Source organism: Anabrus simplex, chromosome 1 (assembly GCF_040414725.1).
Source record: "Anabrus simplex isolate iqAnaSimp1 chromosome 1, ASM4041472v1, whole genome shotgun sequence".
Classification (NCBI taxonomy): Eukaryota; Metazoa; Arthropoda; class Insecta; order Orthoptera; family Tettigoniidae; genus Anabrus; species Anabrus simplex.
Window position 1 is genome coordinate 1,196,776,150 of NC_090265.1, and position 20,138 is coordinate 1,196,796,287.

General features: G+C 37.7%; 1 protein-coding gene across 3 annotated transcripts in view; it reads left to right on the top strand.

Moving 5' to 3' along the window:
- Positions 1–1,859: 1,859 nt before the first annotated feature.
- The window catches only part of LOC136877451 (uncharacterized), a 48,341-nt gene continuing 30,062 nt past the window's right edge, over positions 1,860–20,138 (top strand). Inside the window, exons 1-2 of one of the 3 annotated variants that reach the window (XR_010860766.1) lie at positions 1,860–1,979; positions 16,921–17,018. Coding sequence is in view for 1 of the 3 variants with exons in the window: in XM_067151503.1 (XP_067007604.1) it covers positions 1,926–1,979; positions 16,921–17,012 (146 nt within the window). In the remaining 2 variants the exon portion in view is untranslated. Of the gene's footprint in view, positions 1,980–6,525; positions 6,644–16,920; positions 17,019–20,138 lie in introns of those variants that run through there. The other 2 variants (XM_067151503.1, XR_010860767.1) reach the window with 2 other exon arrangements.

Consider the following 20,138-nt stretch of genomic DNA (forward strand, 5'->3'; position numbering starts at 1 on the left):
TGGCATCAGGGTATAATAATTGCATACTGAGAGGGGGTTGTGTTAGCGGTTAATTTGTCACGGATATTGGTGAACAGAAAACATTCAGGAGGCCTGTCTATGCTTACTCTTTTTTGACTATGCAGACAGTAACTGTGCTGAGGTTAGAGGTGAACAGTGTTTGCAACATTCATTCTAGGGTAGAACCATGCCCTACCGATGAGTTCATGCTCCTGTTGAACAACTGCAGCCATTTGAACGGGGTTGCATTGTGGGCCTGCGGGAAGCTGGATGGACATATCAACGGATGCTGCACATGTTGAGCAGCTGCATCTGTGTCACTACTTTCAGCAGTGGTCTGTGGAACATTCCCACACCCACACACCAGGCTCTGAACATCCACATATTACAAATGCACGTCAAGATCGGCGCATTGCGCGAGCAGCGGTGGCTGACCAAACGTCATTCAGGAACGAAATCCGGTCACATGTTGCACCTGCTGTGTCACCAAGCATCATTGGGAACCATCTGCTTGCAACAGGATTACTCTATTCTGGTGTCATGAAAGAGTTGACTGGAGAGAGGAATGGCACTTTGTTGTCTTAATTGACGGGAGTAGGTTGTGTCTGTATGCAAGTGATGGACGTACATGTGTACCGCGTTGACCTGGTGAGCGGCCTATTCCAGAGTCCATTCGCTCATGACACCCAGGTCTCATCCCAGGCTTTATGGTGTGGGGGGGCATCAGTTACAACTCGCAGTCATAGTTGGTGTTTCTGCAGGGTAACGTAACCAGTGCCCACTACATTACACATGTTGTTGTCCCCATGCTAATGCTTTTTCTTCAACAGGAAGGTGATTAGCTATTTCAGCAAGACAATGCATGTCCACATACAGCATGTTGTGTACAACAACTGCTCTGGCCAGCCAAATCATGGTATCTCTTGCTAATTGAACATGTATGGGACATGATGAAGAAGGAATGACACATTCTCCAGAGCCTGCAAGAACTATTGCCGAATTGCATCAAAAGGTGCAAGATACTTGAGACAGTCTATCGCAGGATGCCATTAGGCACCTTTATGATCATTTGCATGTGTGAATACATGCCTACATTGCTTCCAGAGGGGGTACACTGTGTATTGGTGTGACTGTTTGGGTACCCTTTACTGTGACGTGTCTCATTTGGTTTAAATATGTAATCATATACTCCTGCAATGATATCACAATGCTTGTGAATAAAATGACCTTGTCCTTGAGGATGTTGCACTTTTTTTTTTCTGGCAATAATACTAACAATTTGTTCTCAATAAGAGTGAAGGTAGTTATGAAAGTTCGGAGTTGGAGGGTAGATCAAGATTATACAGTAGTATATCAAATCAACAGTGATTACATTTTCTGACAACGCATTTGCTTATCCAAACAACAATGTGCTATATTTCAGCAAATGATTATAATGCTACTGTTAATTTAATATTAAAATTATCATCATTCTGCTACACTGCCATCCGGCAGAGTAAAACAGAACTTTGAAACTGACACATAGCCAGCCTAAATGGCGTCAAATGAAAATATTTGTAACATGGTAACTGAGGCCATACTATTATGAAGTTTATTATTCTTAGATATCCCTTGATTTGTCATGGTGTAATTAGTCAGATTTAACTAAAAGAGTTCCCATATTAATTGGAATGTGTTTCCTTACTCTTTTAAATAAATTAGCACTGTAATTTTACTCTTAGTATGTTTTTATCTTGTATAATTAATAAGGTTTTCTTTCTGTCCAGGCAGAATGTTTACAATCCACAATAAAAGAACTCTCATTCAAGAATGATGTCCTGAATCAAACGCATGAACTTGAGAAACAAGTTCTGGAATACAGAATCCGTGAATTAGCTGCCAGTGCTAAGTCCTACAAGGCAGAGAAAGAGCATATCCAGACAAAAATGTCTCATCATAGTCAGAAGCTAAAAATAGCTATATCTACAATTGATAGATTGGTAATATAATAGTTGGCTTATCTGAACTATTAATAAAAATGAGATAGTGTTTGTTTGTTTGTTTGTTTGTTTGTTTGTTTGTTTGTTTGTTTTTTCTGGATAGGCTCAAAAACTACTGGATCTTGCGCTTAAATTTGGTAAGGTTGGAATCCCAAGTCACACGAGATATACTTTTGATTTTGATATATTTCACAGTCTCAAACTAGTGGAGGATTTTACAGGGGCATGTCCCAAATTAGGGCAGTTTTTGCACTACATCACCTAAAATAATGGGGTAAACGCCCCTTGAAATTAAATTTTCTACAAGAAATGTCGTATGCATTTTCTTTGTAACACCAACGGTTTTTTGAGAAAATTCAGCTTTATTGTGTTTTTGGCTGTGGATGCCCTCACTAATGAATAAGCTACTCATTTCACCATAATTTGCCATAATTTAATGGAAAGTCATTGTTAACAGGCCAGCTGAAGAACAAGTGTGTGATTCTGCAGAAAGCATTTGGAGGGTACAGTAGTTAGTGGGACATAAAACAAATATTATTATTATTATTATTATTATTATTATTATTATTATTATTATTATTATTATTATTATTATTATTATTATTATTTATTTATTTATTTATTTATTTATTTATTTATTTATTTATTTATTTATTTATTTATTTATTTATTTATTTATTTGTTTGTTTGTTTGTTTGTTTGTTTGTTTGTTTGTTTGTTTGTTTGTTTGTTTGTTTGTTTGTTTGTTTGTTTGTTTGCTTGCTTGCTTGCTTGCTTGCTTGCTTGCTTGCTTGCTTGCTTGTTTGTTTTGGAGGGTATCATTGCATTGTGGGGAGTGTTAAGCGTGCTTATCCATATTTGAGAACTGCTGTGGGCTGTAGTTTATTTATTCAGACATTATCATTGTGTTATTTTTGCATTCCGTGTTTCTATCATGTTTAGTGGGTTTATAATCCGCATTTCATTTTGTATCATTATCTATAGAACCAGGGCTTCAATCATAACCAGTTTTATGTGGTGTTGTCTCAAGTGTCAAGGGAGGCATAACTTATATATTTATGTACCCGATGAGGTTGTAAACATTGCCTACAAGAGCGTGTTGTAAGATACACATGTACTTGTGGGCCACCATAATTTAACCACTATAATCCTTGCTCATAAATCTGTATAATGGACACTTTGGCTAGTTTATAAAATTGTAAGGATTTTCCTCTTGTTTCTTACACATAGGAATTGAGCCTTTGTGTGGCTCTCCTAATAGCTTTTGAATGTGCCCATATTGCTTCATCTGGGAGGTCAAGAGACAAGTCTGGATAACCAATTCTTAAGAGTAACTTTTGTAGCAGATGATAGCACTTCCTTTGCACATGCAATGATTGTTCTTTTTATTTTTTTGAAGAAGATAGCCATACTCTCAGTGTTGACTAAATTTATTTCAGTCTGTCAAACATGCAAGTTAAATATAAATGTTATACTCCAACATACCTGTAAAAAAAAAAAAAAAAAAAAAAAAAAAAAAAAAAAAAAAAAAAAAAATTAAACAAGGAATAAAACAAAACATGTCATTCTTTGTTTAACAGTGTGTATTTTTATTCCTTGTTTAATAGTGTACAGTATTCTTTTTTTATAGGTATGTTATAGTGTAATATTTATGTTTAACTTATGTGTTTGACAGACTGAAAAGCATTTAAGTTACGTTTTACGTGACTGTTATTTAGCACCACCCAGGAGACACTTGTAGCTTAAGGAATATTAAGGACCTGAACAATGATTGTCTTTCATCTGGCTGAACAGCATCCAAACAAAAAAAACAAAAATTGACACCAGACAATACATATTAACAGTGGTGTTATAAAAATATACTGCACTGGCATCCAGTGCTGAACCACATCCTTCCACGAACTTTGCATTGCATGAACAATCTTATCCAAGAAGCAAATAAAATAGAGGCCAGGAAATCACTTCCAATTCACTGAGACATCCATAGAATTGGATCAACCCAACTTGGGGTTACCACATCCTTTCACAAACTTTGCATCGCATGAACAATCTTGTCCAAGAAGCAAATAAAATAGAGGCCAGGAAATCACTTCCAATTCACTGAGACATCCATAGAATTGGATCAATCCAACTTAGGGATATCACACGTCCGCATTTATGTGGACATGTCTGTATTTTTGATGTTTAATGTAGCATCCACGTACATGTTTACAATTTCTGATAATGTCTGCATTTTTAAATTTTTGGGAAGTAAGATCATTTGATTTTTGTTTTCATCTCATATCATCTCCGTGCCTCCATGGCTCAGGTGGCAGTGCACCGGCCTCTCACTGCTGGGTTCCATGGTTTAAATCCTGATCACTCCATGTGAGATTTGTGCTGGACAATGCGGAGGCGGGACAGGTTTTTCTCTGGGTACTCTGGTTTTCCCTGTCATCTTTCATTCCAGCAACACTCTCCAATATCATTTCATTTCATCTGTCATTCATTAATCATTGCCCCAGAGGAGTGCAACAGGCTTCGGCAGCCGGCACAATTCCTATCCTCACCGCTAGATGGGGGCTTCATTCATTCCATTCCTGACCCAGTTGAATGACTGGAAACAGACTGCGGATTTTTTCATTTTCATTTCATCGTCAATAAGTTACATATTTTTTTAAATATCGATTATTAAATTACACCGGACAGATCATTAACAACTACAGTAGCACAATCATATGAGAAATTAGCCCAGTTTTCCCACACCTTTGTGGTCACGGGTACGAATTATGTCGCACATGTGGATTTGGCCCTGTTGTATGGTTAGATGCCTTTCCTGACACCAACCCTATGTGGTGGATGTGAGAAATTAGCCCTACCACATTATGAATGGTGTAGGTTACATGTGATTATGATCTTCCTTCCATTCAATTCATACTGTGTTTCAAAATACAAAATTTAATGTTTTGTACATGTTAACAAGTTAATGGAATATCAGTATATGCACCTATCTCTCTTCTACAATTTACAATATTTAATTTTATTTTAGATTGTGATCAAAATGTGGTTAAGTGTAAGAGAGGGCCTAGAGCCCTAACTTCGCCACTGAAGAAGGCACTAATAAATAAACAAATAAATAATATCCTCCATAATGATTAGAATGACCCCATTACATAATATCTCAGTGCAATCAGCAATTGCTGCATTGGAGATAGTGGTAAATTTCTTCCTGTAGGGTACTCTAACCTCTCTTTTATGCCTTCATTACTTTTCTCTTGACAGACTTCGAAAACCTATACACCTGTCACTCTGAAAACTGCTTTCCTGTGAGTTAAAGCATGTCATTACTTCTGCATAAAACTTCTGTCTCTTAGCAAAATAGCCTAATAAATAAAACAACTGAGCACAAAACGCAAAATCTCTTCCAGCAATTTTTATTTTAACAGGGCGTTAAGCAGCTGAACAGGATGAGAGTGCTATGTTAAATTAATGCAGAGTTTAATGACGTGTTAGCATTAACAAAGGTTGATGAAACAACCATTCTGTTAACAATTCTGTTAAAGCGGTTTTACATGACGTTAAATCCTTAATGGAGTTTGATAAAACTGGCCCTACAGCTGTCATATTTTGGACAAATTATGAGATGCTGTGATTCATTGGAAAAGACTTATGCTTGGGAAGGTGGAGGGGTCTCAATGGCGAGGGCAGCCAGCATTGAGATGGATAGAAGGATATGATGTATATGATTGTAGACCGAAACATCTGGAGGCAGTCCATCCATGCAGTCACCAGGAGTCGACATTGATTTGATAGCACCTGATCATCATCATAAGTTATCCAAGAAAATTCACCAGGAGAGGGTGCTTCATAAGGGGCCTACAGCATAAAACTCGTTGTCTCTCTTATGGTTGGTTTTACTTGAAAATAGCTCATGGTGAGTTTTTTCTGTACCTTTTATTGATACAGTACAAAATAAGGGAAATATCAATGTCATGTGAAAGTCTAAGTACAAGAGCCAGTAACTAGTTCTGTAGACTAGACTGTAAAGAGACTGTAAAGATGGTTTGTTATAGTGGAAACCATTTCTTTTTAGTTTATAACTGTTAGGTTCGTCAGCATGTCAAAACTAATTTATAATACATACAATTTATAGATTATATCTGAAAAATAAACAACTTAATTAAATTAAATTAAATTAAATTAAAATGTAAAATGAAACGTAGCTAACATTTTGTTATGTTGTTTCTTTTTTTGCTATAATCTGTTATTTCATGTTTTCTTTTTTAGGTATTTTCTAAAGTTTATTCATTCATAAATTAATTTTGATAGACTGAATAACCTAACAGTTATAAAAATAAATTGAAAAATGTAAAGTGAGTTGCTATGGAGATCATTCCAGAAACATTTTAAAGACTTTGTACACCTGTCAATATTTCTGAATATTAACGTGATACTTGGCTTTCTCTTATACCGACAGGAAGAGATCAAATCAAGGTCAACAATAATGCAAAAAGTAAACTAATAAAACTGCAAAGGGCCACAGAAAAGCAAGGAAGCAAGTACACCACGACAAGTCACTGATGGAGGGGCATGCCCACTTAGTGCCTCAGAATCTGGGGAACACTGTGAGGGGTAGATAAAAATGTCATCATGCCCATTCTAAATGATGATCCCATCAACAATAGGTACTACAGCTACTTTATTATAAAATATCTGGCCATTCCACCTGAAACTCCGTCTGTGTTAATAACTTCCCTCTTAATCACTGAAATAGCTCAATATGCTATTTAAGCAAACACTGAACATGGCAGCTGAATGGTTCTCTGCGAACAAGCTCACAATAAATTATAAAAAAGGCAGTAAATTATATTTCATTTAAATAAGAATCAATTAAATCAAACATGTGAAATGATTGGGAATACATGTAGATTCAAATTTGAACTAGAATGCTCACAAAGACTTTATTGTAAGTAAACTATCAAGAGTTGCATATCTCTTGAGAGCTATCGGAGATAAAGTTCCTTGTAAATATCTTATACAAGGGCGAAAAAAAAGTAAGTTACACTTCCAAGTTATGAAACTACCTACACATAGGCAACATGGCTATGACAACATACAATGTAAGTTCATTTTTCCACATAGTTCCCAAGAGACTGTAAACATTTCTCAGAATGATCAACCAATTTTTCTATTCTGGATGCGTAGAAATCAACCTCTAGTGCTATGTAACCACCTGGGGACAGCTGCTTTCATCTCATCGTTTCGGAATCGTCATCCACCGAGATCCTTTTCCAGCTTACTGAACACATGATAATCGCATGGCGCTAAGTCTGAACTGTATTGAGGATGTTGCCATACCTCCTACTTGAATCGCTGCAGCAGTTTGGATATTTGGCGGGCCGTGTGAGGTGTTGCGTTATTGTGCAACAAAATCGCACAGGCGCTCAGTTTTCCCCGCCACTTTTCTTTAATTGCCTTATGCAACCGGTTCAATGTTTGACAATACGAAGCCGAGTTGACTGTTGTGCCTTTCGGCATAAATTCCACATGTACCACATCCTCCATGTCAAAGAACACAGTCGCCATTACCTTTCCTGCTGAAGATTGGACCTTGGCCTTCTTTCATGGTGGTGATGTATTGTGCACCCATTCCATCAATGTTCTCTTTGTTTCGGGGGTGAATTGGTGGACCCAATCAATCAATCAATCAATACTGATCTGCATTTAGGGCAGTCGCCCAGGTGGCAGATTCCCTATCTGTTGCTTTCCTAGCCTTTTCCGAAATGATTTCAAAGAAATTGGAAATTTATTGAACATCTCCCTTGGTAAGTTATTCCAATCCCTAACTCCCCTTCCTATAAATGAATATTTGCCCCAGTTTGTCCTCTTGAATTCCAACTTTATCTCCATATTGTGATCTTTCCTACTTTTATAAACGCCATTCAAACCTATTCGTCTACTAATGTCATTCCACGCCATATCTCCGCTGACAGCTCGGAACATACCACTTAGTCGAGCAGCTCTTCTTCTTTCTCTCAATTCTTCCCAACCCAAACATTGCAACATTTTTGTAACGCTACTCTTTTGTCGGAAATCACCCAGAACAAATCGAGCTGCTTTTCTTTGGATTTTCTCCAGTTCTTGAATCAGGTAATCCTGGTGAGGGTCCCATACACTGGAACCATACTCTAGTTGGGGTCTTACCAGAGACTTATATGCACTCTCCTTTACATCCTTACTACAACCCCTAAACACCCTCATAACCATGTGCAGAGATCTGTACCCTTTATTTACAATCCCATTTATGTGATTACCCCAGTGAAGATCTTTCCTTATATTAACACCTAGATACTTACAATGATCCCCAAAAGGAACTTTCACCCCATCAACGCAGTAATTAAAACTGAGAGGACTTTTCCTATTTGTGAAACTCACAACCTGACTTTTAACCCCGTTTATCAACATACCATTGCCTGCTGTCCATCTCACAACATTTTCGAGGTCACGTTGCAGTTGCTCACAATCTTGTAACTTATTTATCACTCTGTAGAGAATAACATCATCTGCAAAAAGCCTTACCTCCGATTCCACTCCTTTACTCATATCATTTATATATATAAGAAAACATAAAGGTCCGATAACACTGCCCTGAGGAACTCCCCTCTCAACTATTACAGGGTCAGACAAAGCTTCACCTACTCTAACTCTCTGAGATCTATTTTCTAGAAATATAGCAACCCATTCAGTCACTCTTTTGTCTAGTCCAATTGCACTCATTTTTGCCAGTAGTCTCCCATGATCCACCCTATCAAATGCTTTAGACATGTCAATCGCGATACAGTCCATTTGACCTCCAGAATCCAAAATATCTGCTATATCTTGCTGGAATCCTACAAGTTGAGCTTCAGTGGAAAAACCTTTCCTAAAACCAAATTGCCTTCTATCGAACCAGTTATTAATTTCACAAACATGTCTAATATAATCAGAAAGAATGCCTTCCCAAAGCTTACATACAATGCATGTCAAACTTACTGGCCTGTAATTTTCAGCTTTATGTCTATCACCCTTTCCTTTATACACAGGGGCTACTATAGCAACTCTCCATTCATCTGGTATAGCTCCTTCGACCAAACAATAATCAAATAAGTACTTCAGATATGGTACTATATTCCAACCCATTGTCTTTAGTATATCCCCAGAAATCTGATCAATTCCAGCCGCTTTTCTAGTTTTCAACTTTTGTATCTTATTGTAAATGTCATTGTTATCATATGTAAATTTTATTACTTCTTTGGCCTTAGTCTCTTCCTCTATCTCGACATTATCCTTGTAACCAACAATCTTTACATACTGCTGACTGAATACTTCTACCTTTTGAAGATCCTCACATACACACAACACTTGTTCATTAATTATTCCTGGAATGTCCTTCTTGGAACCTGTTTCAGCCTTAAAATACCTATACATACCCTTCCATTTTTCACTAAAATTTGTATGACTGCCAATTATGCTTGCCATCATGTTATCCTTAGCTGCCTTCTTTGCTAGATTCAATTTTCTAGTAAGTTCCTTCAATTTCTCCTTACTTCCACAGCCATTTCTAACTCTATTTCTTTCCAGTCTGCACCTCCTTCTTAGTCTCTTTATTTCTCTATTATAATAAGGTGGGTCTTTACCATTCCTTACCACCCTTAAAGGTACAAACCTGTTTTCGCATTCCTCAACAATTTCTTTAAACCCATTCCAGAGTCTGTTTACATTTTTATTTACCATTTTCCACCGATCATAGTTACTTTTTAGAAACTGCCTCATACCTGCTTGATCAGCCATATGGTATTGCCTAACAGTCCTACTTTTAAGACCTTCCTTTCTATCGCATTTATTTTTAACTACCACAAAAACAGCTTCATGATCACTAATACCATCTATTACTTCAGTTTCCCTATAGAGCTCATCTGGTTTTATCAGCACCACATCCAGGATATTTTTCCCTCTGGTTGGTTCCATCACTTTCTGAATCAGCTGTCCTTCCCATATTAACTTATTTGCCATTTGTTGGTCATGCTTCTTGTCTTTCGTATTTCCTTCCCAATTTACATCTGGCAAATTCAGATCTCCCGCTACAATCACATTTCTTTCCATGTCGTTTCCCACATAGCTGACTATCCTATCAAATAATTCCAAATCCGCATCAGTGCTACCCTTTCCCGATCTGTACACTCCAAATATATCAAGTTGCCTATTATCTTTAGAAATGAGCCTTACACCTAGAATTTCATGTGTCTCATCTTTAACTTTTTCGTAGCTTACAAATTCTTCTTTCACCAGAATGAAAACTCCCCCTCCCACCTTTCCTATCCTATCTCTACGATACACACTCCAATGCCGTGAGAAAATTTCTGCATCCATTATATCATTTCTCAGCCATGATTCAACTCCTATTACAATATCTGGTAAATATATATCTATTAAATTACTTAATTCTATTCCTTTCTTTACAATACTTCTACAGGTCAACACTAACAATTTTATGTCATCTCTACTTGATTTCCAGTTCCCTGTTCCCTTATCACCACTCCCTAGGCCATCCCGTTTCCCTGAATGTACCTCCCTATTACCCTTCCAAACAAATTTCCTAACTTATACGTACCACTGCGGTTTAAATGAAGGCCATCCGAGCGCAGATCCCTATCTCCTACCCACCCATTAGGATCTAGAAATTTCACTCCCAGTTTCCCACATACCCACTCCATAGTCTCATTTAAATCCCCAATCACCCTCCAGTCAGTATCCTTCCTACACAGTATTCCACTAATAACAATCTCCGCTTTCTTAAACTTCACCCGTGCTGCATTTACCAGATCCCACACATCTCCAACTATGTTGGTACTTATATCAGCTTGCCTTACGTTGTTGGTACCAACGTGAAACACTACCACCTTCTCCTTCCCCTCCTCCCTCTCTTCTACTTTCCTCAACATCTGCCTCAACCTAATTCCTGGATAACATTCTACCCTGGTTCCCTTTCCTCCACACACTTTCCCCACGTGTCTAACGATGGAATCCCCCATGACCAGAGCCTCAACCCTACCTACCTCATTTGATCCCCTCCCCTCCTGGTCAGCCCTATCTTTCCTGATAGCTGCAGAAGCTACTTCCTCCTCCCTTTTCTCCTTCCCATCACCCTGTTCCACCTGTCTTTTCCTATCCTCTACTCTACATTTCCCTTTCCTACCTTTTCCCTTCCTCCTACTTCCATGCATCTCAGCAACAGTTCCCTGTCCCTCATCTTCCCTCTGTTGTTCTACCTGGAGTGACTCGTACCGATTTCGCACAGACACCTGTCCTGAATTCTGATCCTGAATAGAGCCCTTGGCCTGCAATCTCCTTCCCCTTAGAACATTAGACCACCTGTCTTCTACAACTCCTCCCTTTCCTTCCCCTCCCTCTTGTACACCTACTGTAACCTGTACATTATTTGAGGGAGTCTTATCTTCCTTCCTGTCTTCTGTGAGAATCCTAATTATCTCCCTCAAACTTTCCAACTCCTCCCCCACGTTTCATCCCCTGTGATGATTCGCTGCAGAAACTCATTGCCCTCCACAGAATACCGTTGCAAAAATACCAGTGACGATTGGAAACGTCCCTTGTGAACATCAGTGAGCAGATGTGGGACCCATTTTTGACACAGTTTATGAAATCCAAGGTGCTGGTGAACAATGGAGAAAACACTGCCACATGAAATGTTCAGCATGCTGGCAATTTCCTGCAGTGTTATGCACTGATTCTCTCTAATGATCTCATCCACATGGTCAACATTTGCAATGGTACTGGACATTATGGCCCTGCCTTTGCGATATTCGTCCATGAGATCTGTGCGTCCGGCATCAAATTGCTTACACCACTACAATACCTGGGCTAGAAATTGCACACTCACCATCTACAGTAGTGATTTCACTATGAATGTCCATTCAATTGAACCGTTTATCCCATAGAAATCTGATCGTTGCACGCACCTCCGATTTGGAGTGAACATCCAGTTGAAGCGCCATTGAGCCTAGCCCGCTCTGCACACACAACACAATGGGATACCACACCAATCTTCCTATCAGACGTGTCAGCAGTTACTGTGGCTTGCTCTGCATTGGCTGTGGTCACGACACACAGCGTGCTCTCACGGCGAGCTAGTGTAACTTACTTTTTTGATTTGCCCTCGTAAATGCCTACTTTGTATTATTTCACAGTATTCTTCAATACTGTATTCTACTGCGGGGAAACAGCAGGTGAATTTCTGAAATATTACTTTTCCAGTAAAAGGGCATTATGTGTTGTAAAAGAAATTCCTACTATGGTCCACCCTAGGCTTTTTCCTATTAAGCTGTCTGTCATGACTGTTGTGAACACATAATTATTTATAATGCATTTCTTAAATTATGTGCAATAACAGAGAAAATCAAGTTCAGAAGTGACATTCATTAATATAATAGCAGGTTAGCTATGCAAGTTGAATTATCTCATCATAGGTTACAAAAGATGGATTCCAGCCATTTCATTGCTCGGCTGAAGATGTTTAATAAACCGCCATCAGATCTGAAAGAACTACTATCTAATATATTCAGAAATAAGCTTAAGAAGTTTTTTATATATTTAAATTGCATATTGTTATTAGTCTGTGTATGTACGATTTTATTTTTTTGACAATGTCTATGGTATGTAACATAGGTACTTATTGACTGAATAAAAATTCTGTTGAATGATAATGTCCATCTTGACAAGCTGCTGATCTGAGGTCTTCGTTGCCCAAGTAGCTTGTGAAAGAGCACTAGTCTTTGTCAAACAGTAAAGCAACTAGCAAAAAAAAAAAGAAAGTCTTTGTGTCAAGGAGATTGCTGCTTGTTGTTTTATCTCAGCGATAATTAATCATCATCATCATCATCATCATCATCATCATCATCATCAAATGCAGTTTCCAGCTGCTGGCCAGATCTGCTTAATGATAATTAGTAACTTTCCTATGTACATTTGCAATTAAGGAACTGGTGTGATTTTTACACTTCCTCTTATTAATCTATGTGCATTTTTTGCATTTTTTCTAGGTAATGTTGCTCATGTCTGCAGCATTCCTTAAGCTATATGTGCCCCCTGGGTGGTGCTAAATGAACAGCAGCACTGGAAAATCTGATTTTATTTGTTCACAATGTATTTTACTGGCTACTTTTGTAGGTTGAATGCATAATAAAGTTCTAGGTATGCAGTGTATTGGAACAAACTTGTCCACTTTTCAATTTGTATAATACAGTAGTTAAAGCTTTATCATAAAAACTATTTAGTGCTAGGAAATTAAAATACTTGCTAATATGTATGTTTGACATAAAAGTGGTTAAATTGGAAGAGTATTCTCAATGCTTTCTTTCATTTTTTTTTTGCTATTTGCTTTATGTCGCACCGACACAGATAGGTCTTATGGCGACGATGGGATAGGAAAGGCCTAGTAGTTGTAAGGAAGCGGCCGTGGCCTTAATTAAGGTACAGCCCCAGCATTTGCCTGGTGTGAAAATGGGAAACCACGGAAAACCATTTTCAGGGCTGCCGACAGTGGGATTCGAACCTGCTATCTCCCGAATACTGGATACTGGCCGCACTTAAGCGACTGCAGCTATCGATGCTCTCTTTCATAGCATATTGACCTTTTCAAAACTTTCTTTATAACAAGTCCAAATATGTATCATATGATTGAAATGGCTTTCAATTAGGATGTGATAAGTACTTTTTTTAAAAATTCAGCTCAATACACCAATAGGAGATATTACTTTACTGGTATCACAATTGTTTCAATTAATTTTTTCCATGTTAGCAACTCATCTATGATAAGTTCTACAAATTTAGTAGCGTGAACTTGAGATATTACCTAATTATGTAAACTCAAGGTCATGTCTAAAGGAACTGATTGGGAATATGCCACCTGGATAGCCCTAAATGCAGATCAGTAGTGTTTGATTGATGAAATATACATTATGGTTTGTGAAGTATAATAAATGCAGTAGTTTCGATATGATTAATTGATGGTATGTTTACAGTAAGCTGTGACTGAATTTATTTTATGACATCTTGCATGTTAAATCTTTAAACAGAGTGTTTTAGGTAGCTGAGAAACAATTAACTGAAAGTTTTTTATTATGGAGGAATATTGCACAATATGCATAAATGAAAATAACTTAATTATCCAGCTCAACTAAAGATACTGTTCTTTTGGAACACAGCTCTGCATGGTACCATTGGCAAATTTTCCCACAATTCGCAAACACAATTTACATCTGGTTCGTGGAAGTACTTTCTATGGCACAGATTGTAATGAAATCCATGGAACATGAAGGGCATTTTGATATGCCACAGTTCGTAATCAGAATTCATTCATTCTGACGTCATCATGGCATTGTTCGGTAAAAATTTATCCATATATTCACTTTTTTATCCTGCAGTTCCTGAAGTAAAACTTGGTATTGTGTCATAGAAGGCAATGGTATTCTTAATCACAGTTCTTCTCTATAGAATGGTTATCTTGTGAGTTCATAGGTTAGTCTTGAAGAAACATTTTTTGCCAGGCAGAGAGATTTTTTAAGATACATGGCCTTCACACTTTCGAATGTAGCTAGGTAATCCTTTGATAGGTTATCCCAGGTAATGTCTAAGGCGTATGTCATGATGGGGGAAATATTGACGTGGAATAGGACTTTTGCTGTCCCTATAGATAATTGGCAAAGGACCTTGATGTAGTTCATTTCTGCAACTGCTGCAGTTCTCTCTCTAATGTATTTGGTGAAAACCCTTCCATTTGTTTGAAAAGTCATGCCTAAGTTCAAGTTCAGTCTTCTTATACTTAATGTTGTCCGCAGCTGGGGGTTTCCCACCTCTTCTAAATGTCATTTGAACTGTTTTCTCTGCATTAGGTCTTAGATTGTTTATATCGGACCAGGTAATGAGTTTATCAAATGCTTCCTGTAGCTTTTTATGTGACATTGAAGCTAAAGCCATATCATTAGCATTTAAATAGCTGAAAACATCTTCACTGACAACTGATTCAACAATGTACCTTGTGGCAATTTTTGAATAATATTGGACTCAAAGGATCTCCCTGTAACACTCCTGGCATCTACTGAATTGCTTCTAATCTACACAGGTTGTCATCAATTTAAATAAAATTTCTCAATAATAATGCATGAATTATTCCACATAGGTAGTGATCCTGACCTATAAGTTGCTCCAGTTTACTCATCAATACAGTCCAGTTCAATGAGTGAAGTTTTCCTCTTGGAAAATGAAGAGCTTCGGTAATGTTTCTCATTAGGCACTGGATAGCATGAGTAGTTGAGCACCCTTTCCGGAAGCCAGATTCTTCATCAGGTAACACCGAGTCCTTTAAAACTGTCAGTTGATTGAGTATGAGAGTAGACAGGAGTTTAAGGCCCGTATTCTCCAAAGCTATTCCGTGATAAGAATTTGGATCATCAGTCTTGCCTTTGACCTTGTATAGGAGTTTGATGATAGAATATCTCCATTTCTCTGGTATCTTAGCCTGTGCAATGCATTGGTTAAGTAAAATTGTCCAGGACCCAGCAATAAATTAGCTACTTTCTTTCAAGTGTTTGTTAAATATACCATCTGGTCCATATGTTTTGCCATTTTTCATCCGGCTAATTAATTTATTTCTTCTGTTGTAAAGGGTTCCATATTTATTACAGCATCTATTGTAATCTGAGAGACAAATGAGGGTATGGTCTTGGTCTGTAGCACAGACATGAAGTGCGCTGTATGGGTATTTCACTGAAGAACTTTGGTGTCCTCTGTTGGAGGGCTTTTTATAGCTTTTCCTTGGTTTGTTCCAATAATGTTCTCTCTTGTGCTTTGTGATATTTTCTCCTCTCAACCTTGAGGATTTCTGTGTGTGTCTTCCTCTTGTCTGCATATTCAAGTTTGATTCTGCTGTGTTTATCTTCAAAGTTTTGTGTAAGGCGTGCAGTGCAGGTCTTCTAGCCTTATAACAGGTTGCGTTAAACCACGGTTTAGATCTTCGCAAATTTGGTTTGATGGGTTCTGTTGCTTCCATTAAAGTTGTCTCCAACCAGAGGAGGGTACCATCTAGACCAGGGTTTGGTTCTTTTATGGTACCTTGAGTTATGTCTTTACTCCTTTGTAATTTCATAATATCTAACTTCCTAGATAACATTTTGTGATGGAGGAGGATTTGCTTTTTAGCAATTGATGTTGAAGATAGTCTCTACTGGTAAATGCTTCCTTATGGGGAAGTTCTTTTTTATGCCAGAATGTATTACCTGAATGTTATTGTAGTTTGTGAACACCAAATCTATTGCATTTCCCCCATTATGAGAGATGTATGTCAATTCCATCATAATATTAATGCGAGTAAGGCCTTCCTATTCCAAACGCTTCAAAAGAGCTCTTGATTTGGGATCATCTTTATCGACTCTGCAGTTCAGGTCTCCTACCAAAATGAATGGGACGTTTGTCTTTATTTCACTGAATGCATTGCTTAATTCATAATGATGTCAATTTCTTTGAATTCTGGTTGAAAGTAAATGGTTACTATAGTAAGCATATTCAATTCATACTGTGATAATGCTAGTTTTTGCTGAAATATTATACGGGCAGAAGGCTGATTTCACCAAGTACGTAATGCCACCTTTTGGCCTTCGTAGAGGTCCTTGGGACCCAAACATGTGCATGTTGTAAAAGTCTTTGTGATTCCACTCTTCAGTAAGATAAGTTTCTATGAAGATTACTGTGGCATAGTCATGCATAAAGTTCTTTGGAGTAAGGGTTACTACATTCAACAAATATCAAAATGACATGTTCATATTTCACACAAGTTTTAAACATAACAAACTGACCACATATCATAATATTTTGCACGAGCATAATTTCATACCATTCATTTCTGTTTCAGACCAATGAGTTGAAGGCTCTTAGGCTTAACAAGGATCAAGTAGACAAGGCTGCTCAAGTACCAGAGGTAAAAGTTGATGAAGGCATCAGTGGGTAAGTGTTAGTATCATTACAGAAATTATTTTATCACCTCTGTTGACTTTTAAGAAGCATGATAGGTAAGTCAAGGAAGGACAGGGTAGGAAATGAGGATGTCAGGAGAGAAATTGGAGTAGAAAAGTTTCCAGACTGAAGGGAGAGAAACTGAGATGGTTTGGACATGTTAAGTGGGTGGAAGAAGGAAGGATACTGAAGCAGATGAAGGAGGCTAAGATTGAAGGGAAAAGAACAAGAGGTAGACCCAGACTAAGGTGATTGGACTCAATCAAGAACACTATAATAAGAACAGAGCTGATAAGCTTTTTTGTATTTATGTTGCACCAACATAGATAGGTCTAGAAGTTAGTATAAATAACCACCTAATCGATACTTTATTAATGCCTCAGGCAAAATTGAATAAAATTAAAACTTACAGGGCATGTTTTGACCACTTAGTGGTCCTCTTCAGCTGTATAAATAAAGAACTGAAAAGAAAAACATTGACAATAAGCACAAATAAAAGTTCTTTGGAGACTCCTTTGATAAAAATGGAGGTCATCAGAATAGATCATCTTGCCTCTCGTTCTTGTTTGGAAAAGATGTTTATTCTGCGTTGTCTAGAGGGTCTGTCTTTGAGCGTGACCTGGTGAAGTAACGATGTGATACAAACAACAACACGAAACATAGATTCTTTAGTCATAATAAAGCTAATAAACTTAAAGATGACGAATTCCAGGAATCGGGTATTTATAAGCTGACTTGTGCTCAATGTAAAAAAACTTACGTGGGACAATCTGGAAGGAACTTCTCAATTAGATATCAAGAACACGTCAATGCTGAAAGATACAAAAGATTCTCTGCCATGGGATCCCATATGAAAGAGTCCAACCACAAATTCACCAATATAAAACAGGACCTTCAAATTATCTGTAATAAAGGTAATCTTATGAACAACCTGGAAAACATCCACATCGTTCTTGATAAATTGGAAAACGGTGAAGAGAATCTCAACGAAAACAACGAGCATAAAAACATCTTATATGAGAATATTAGCAAATACTTAAAATGGGTAGACATGAAACAGACTAGACGAACAAGAGATATAATCAAACACGACATCGCAGAAGCACAGCCCAATCTCCCTCCTCCCTCACATATTATTTTAGATGACGATAAAACTCTACTTCCCTTCTCTCCAGAGCTTTCCATGAACTGTCAAACTGTATCACATCGTTACTTCACCAGGTCGCGCTCAAAGACAGACCCTCTAGACAGCGCAGAATAAACATCTTTTCCAAACAAGAACGAGAGGCAAGATGACCTATTCTGATGACCTCCATTTTTATCAAAGGAGTCTCCAAAGAACTTTTATTTGTGCTTATTGTCAATGTTTTTCTTTTCAGTTCTTTATTTATACAGCTGAAGAGGACCACTAAGTGGTCGAAACATGTCCTGTAAGTTTTAATTTTATTCAATTTTGCCTGAGGCATTAATAAAGTATCGATTAGGTGGTTATTTATACTTACTTCTTGATTAAACATCGATACGGTCATGAAATGGACAACTTGTAATAGATAGGTCTTGCGGCAATGATGGGATAGGAAAGTACTAGGACTAGGAAAGAAGTGGGCACAGCCCCAGCATGCTCCTGGTGTGAAAAGCAGAAGTCATCGAAAACCATCTTCAGTGCAGCTCACAGTGGGGTTCAAACCAACCATCTCCTGAATGCAAGCTTACTGCTCTGTGAACCAAACCACATAGCAAACTCATTCAGTTAAGTTGAGGAGCAGTGATGGTGGTTAGGTAGAAGAAGATGGAAATATGCCATTAATATCCCAGCCCGCTGGCACTGGAGCTAGAAAAGGGGAATTGATGATGATGAGGATGATGATGATTTTCTCTATTGCTACTTTCTGCTCTCATAATTTTACTTTCTCGTCTAAGATAATTTTAACAGAATTGGCATCTAGCACAAGCGCATGCTTACCAAGTGAAATTTTTAAGTTAGCTTACTTTAATGCACCTAATCCATCTATATGGAGGATTACTTTCACTGGTAAGATCACTGACTGTAGTTGCTTGAACCAGTGGTGTGAATGGAATGTTGTGATTGATACACAAGTCCTCACAGAAGATTTGCATTTCAGCTGCTGAGACCATACAATTTATACCACTAACTGAGGTTAAACAGCCTTTGTAATTAGAACATAGTTCACACTCTTGTCTGTACTGCTTTGAGTATCATGCATAAGAAATGGAGGAAGAACAAAGCCTTTGACAGTTGAATGATTCACGAACTAACACTCAACATTTTTTGTCTTTCTCTCCCATAATAAGCTATGTGTAAATATAATTTCAACCTGCAAAGACACAGTGGGATTTTTTTCTCTTAATTAACATTTCACTAACTCATCTAAGGTTTTCGACGATGCAAGGATGGGAAGGGGTTAGGAATGAGAAGAAAGCGGCCATGGCTTTAATTACGGTACAGCCCCAGCATTTGCCTGGTGTGTAAATGGGTAACCACAGAAAACGATGTTCAGGCCTGCGAACGATGGGATACAAACATACCATCTCTCGCATGCAAGCCTACAGCTAAGTGATCCTAACCACACGGCCAGCTTGCTTGGTTGCTGTGAGTCTAATGTTATGACCAACCAGCTGGGACTGCCAGTATCATGATTTATGAATGTTAGCTCATGCATTTCTTCTCTTTAAAAAAAACTTGGTATTGTACCCATCAATGACGGGGCAGTCACTTAACATGTGCATGGTTACATTTCTGTTGACATTTTATTGAGAACTTTACACAAAACACAATATTCAAAAATAGTCTATATGATTCATATCTACTAACCTTATAGTACTTCTCTAGTAGTTACAGTATAATGGCTGTGTAGTTAGCCTGTGATATCTTCGAAGTGCCTAGTAATAATATCTTTCATCTGATGACTATAGAATGCTCACGGACATTAAATCCTCTGTATTAAATGTTTTTCAGACATGCATGTTATTCCAATTTTTCAGATGTTTGGTTCCAAACATAATGTAGCAATATTATTAATGGAGTTATTAGTGCATTTAATTCTCTTTGTGTTTGGGCCTTCTTCTCTGCCTTCCTTTCCTTTCACACACATCACA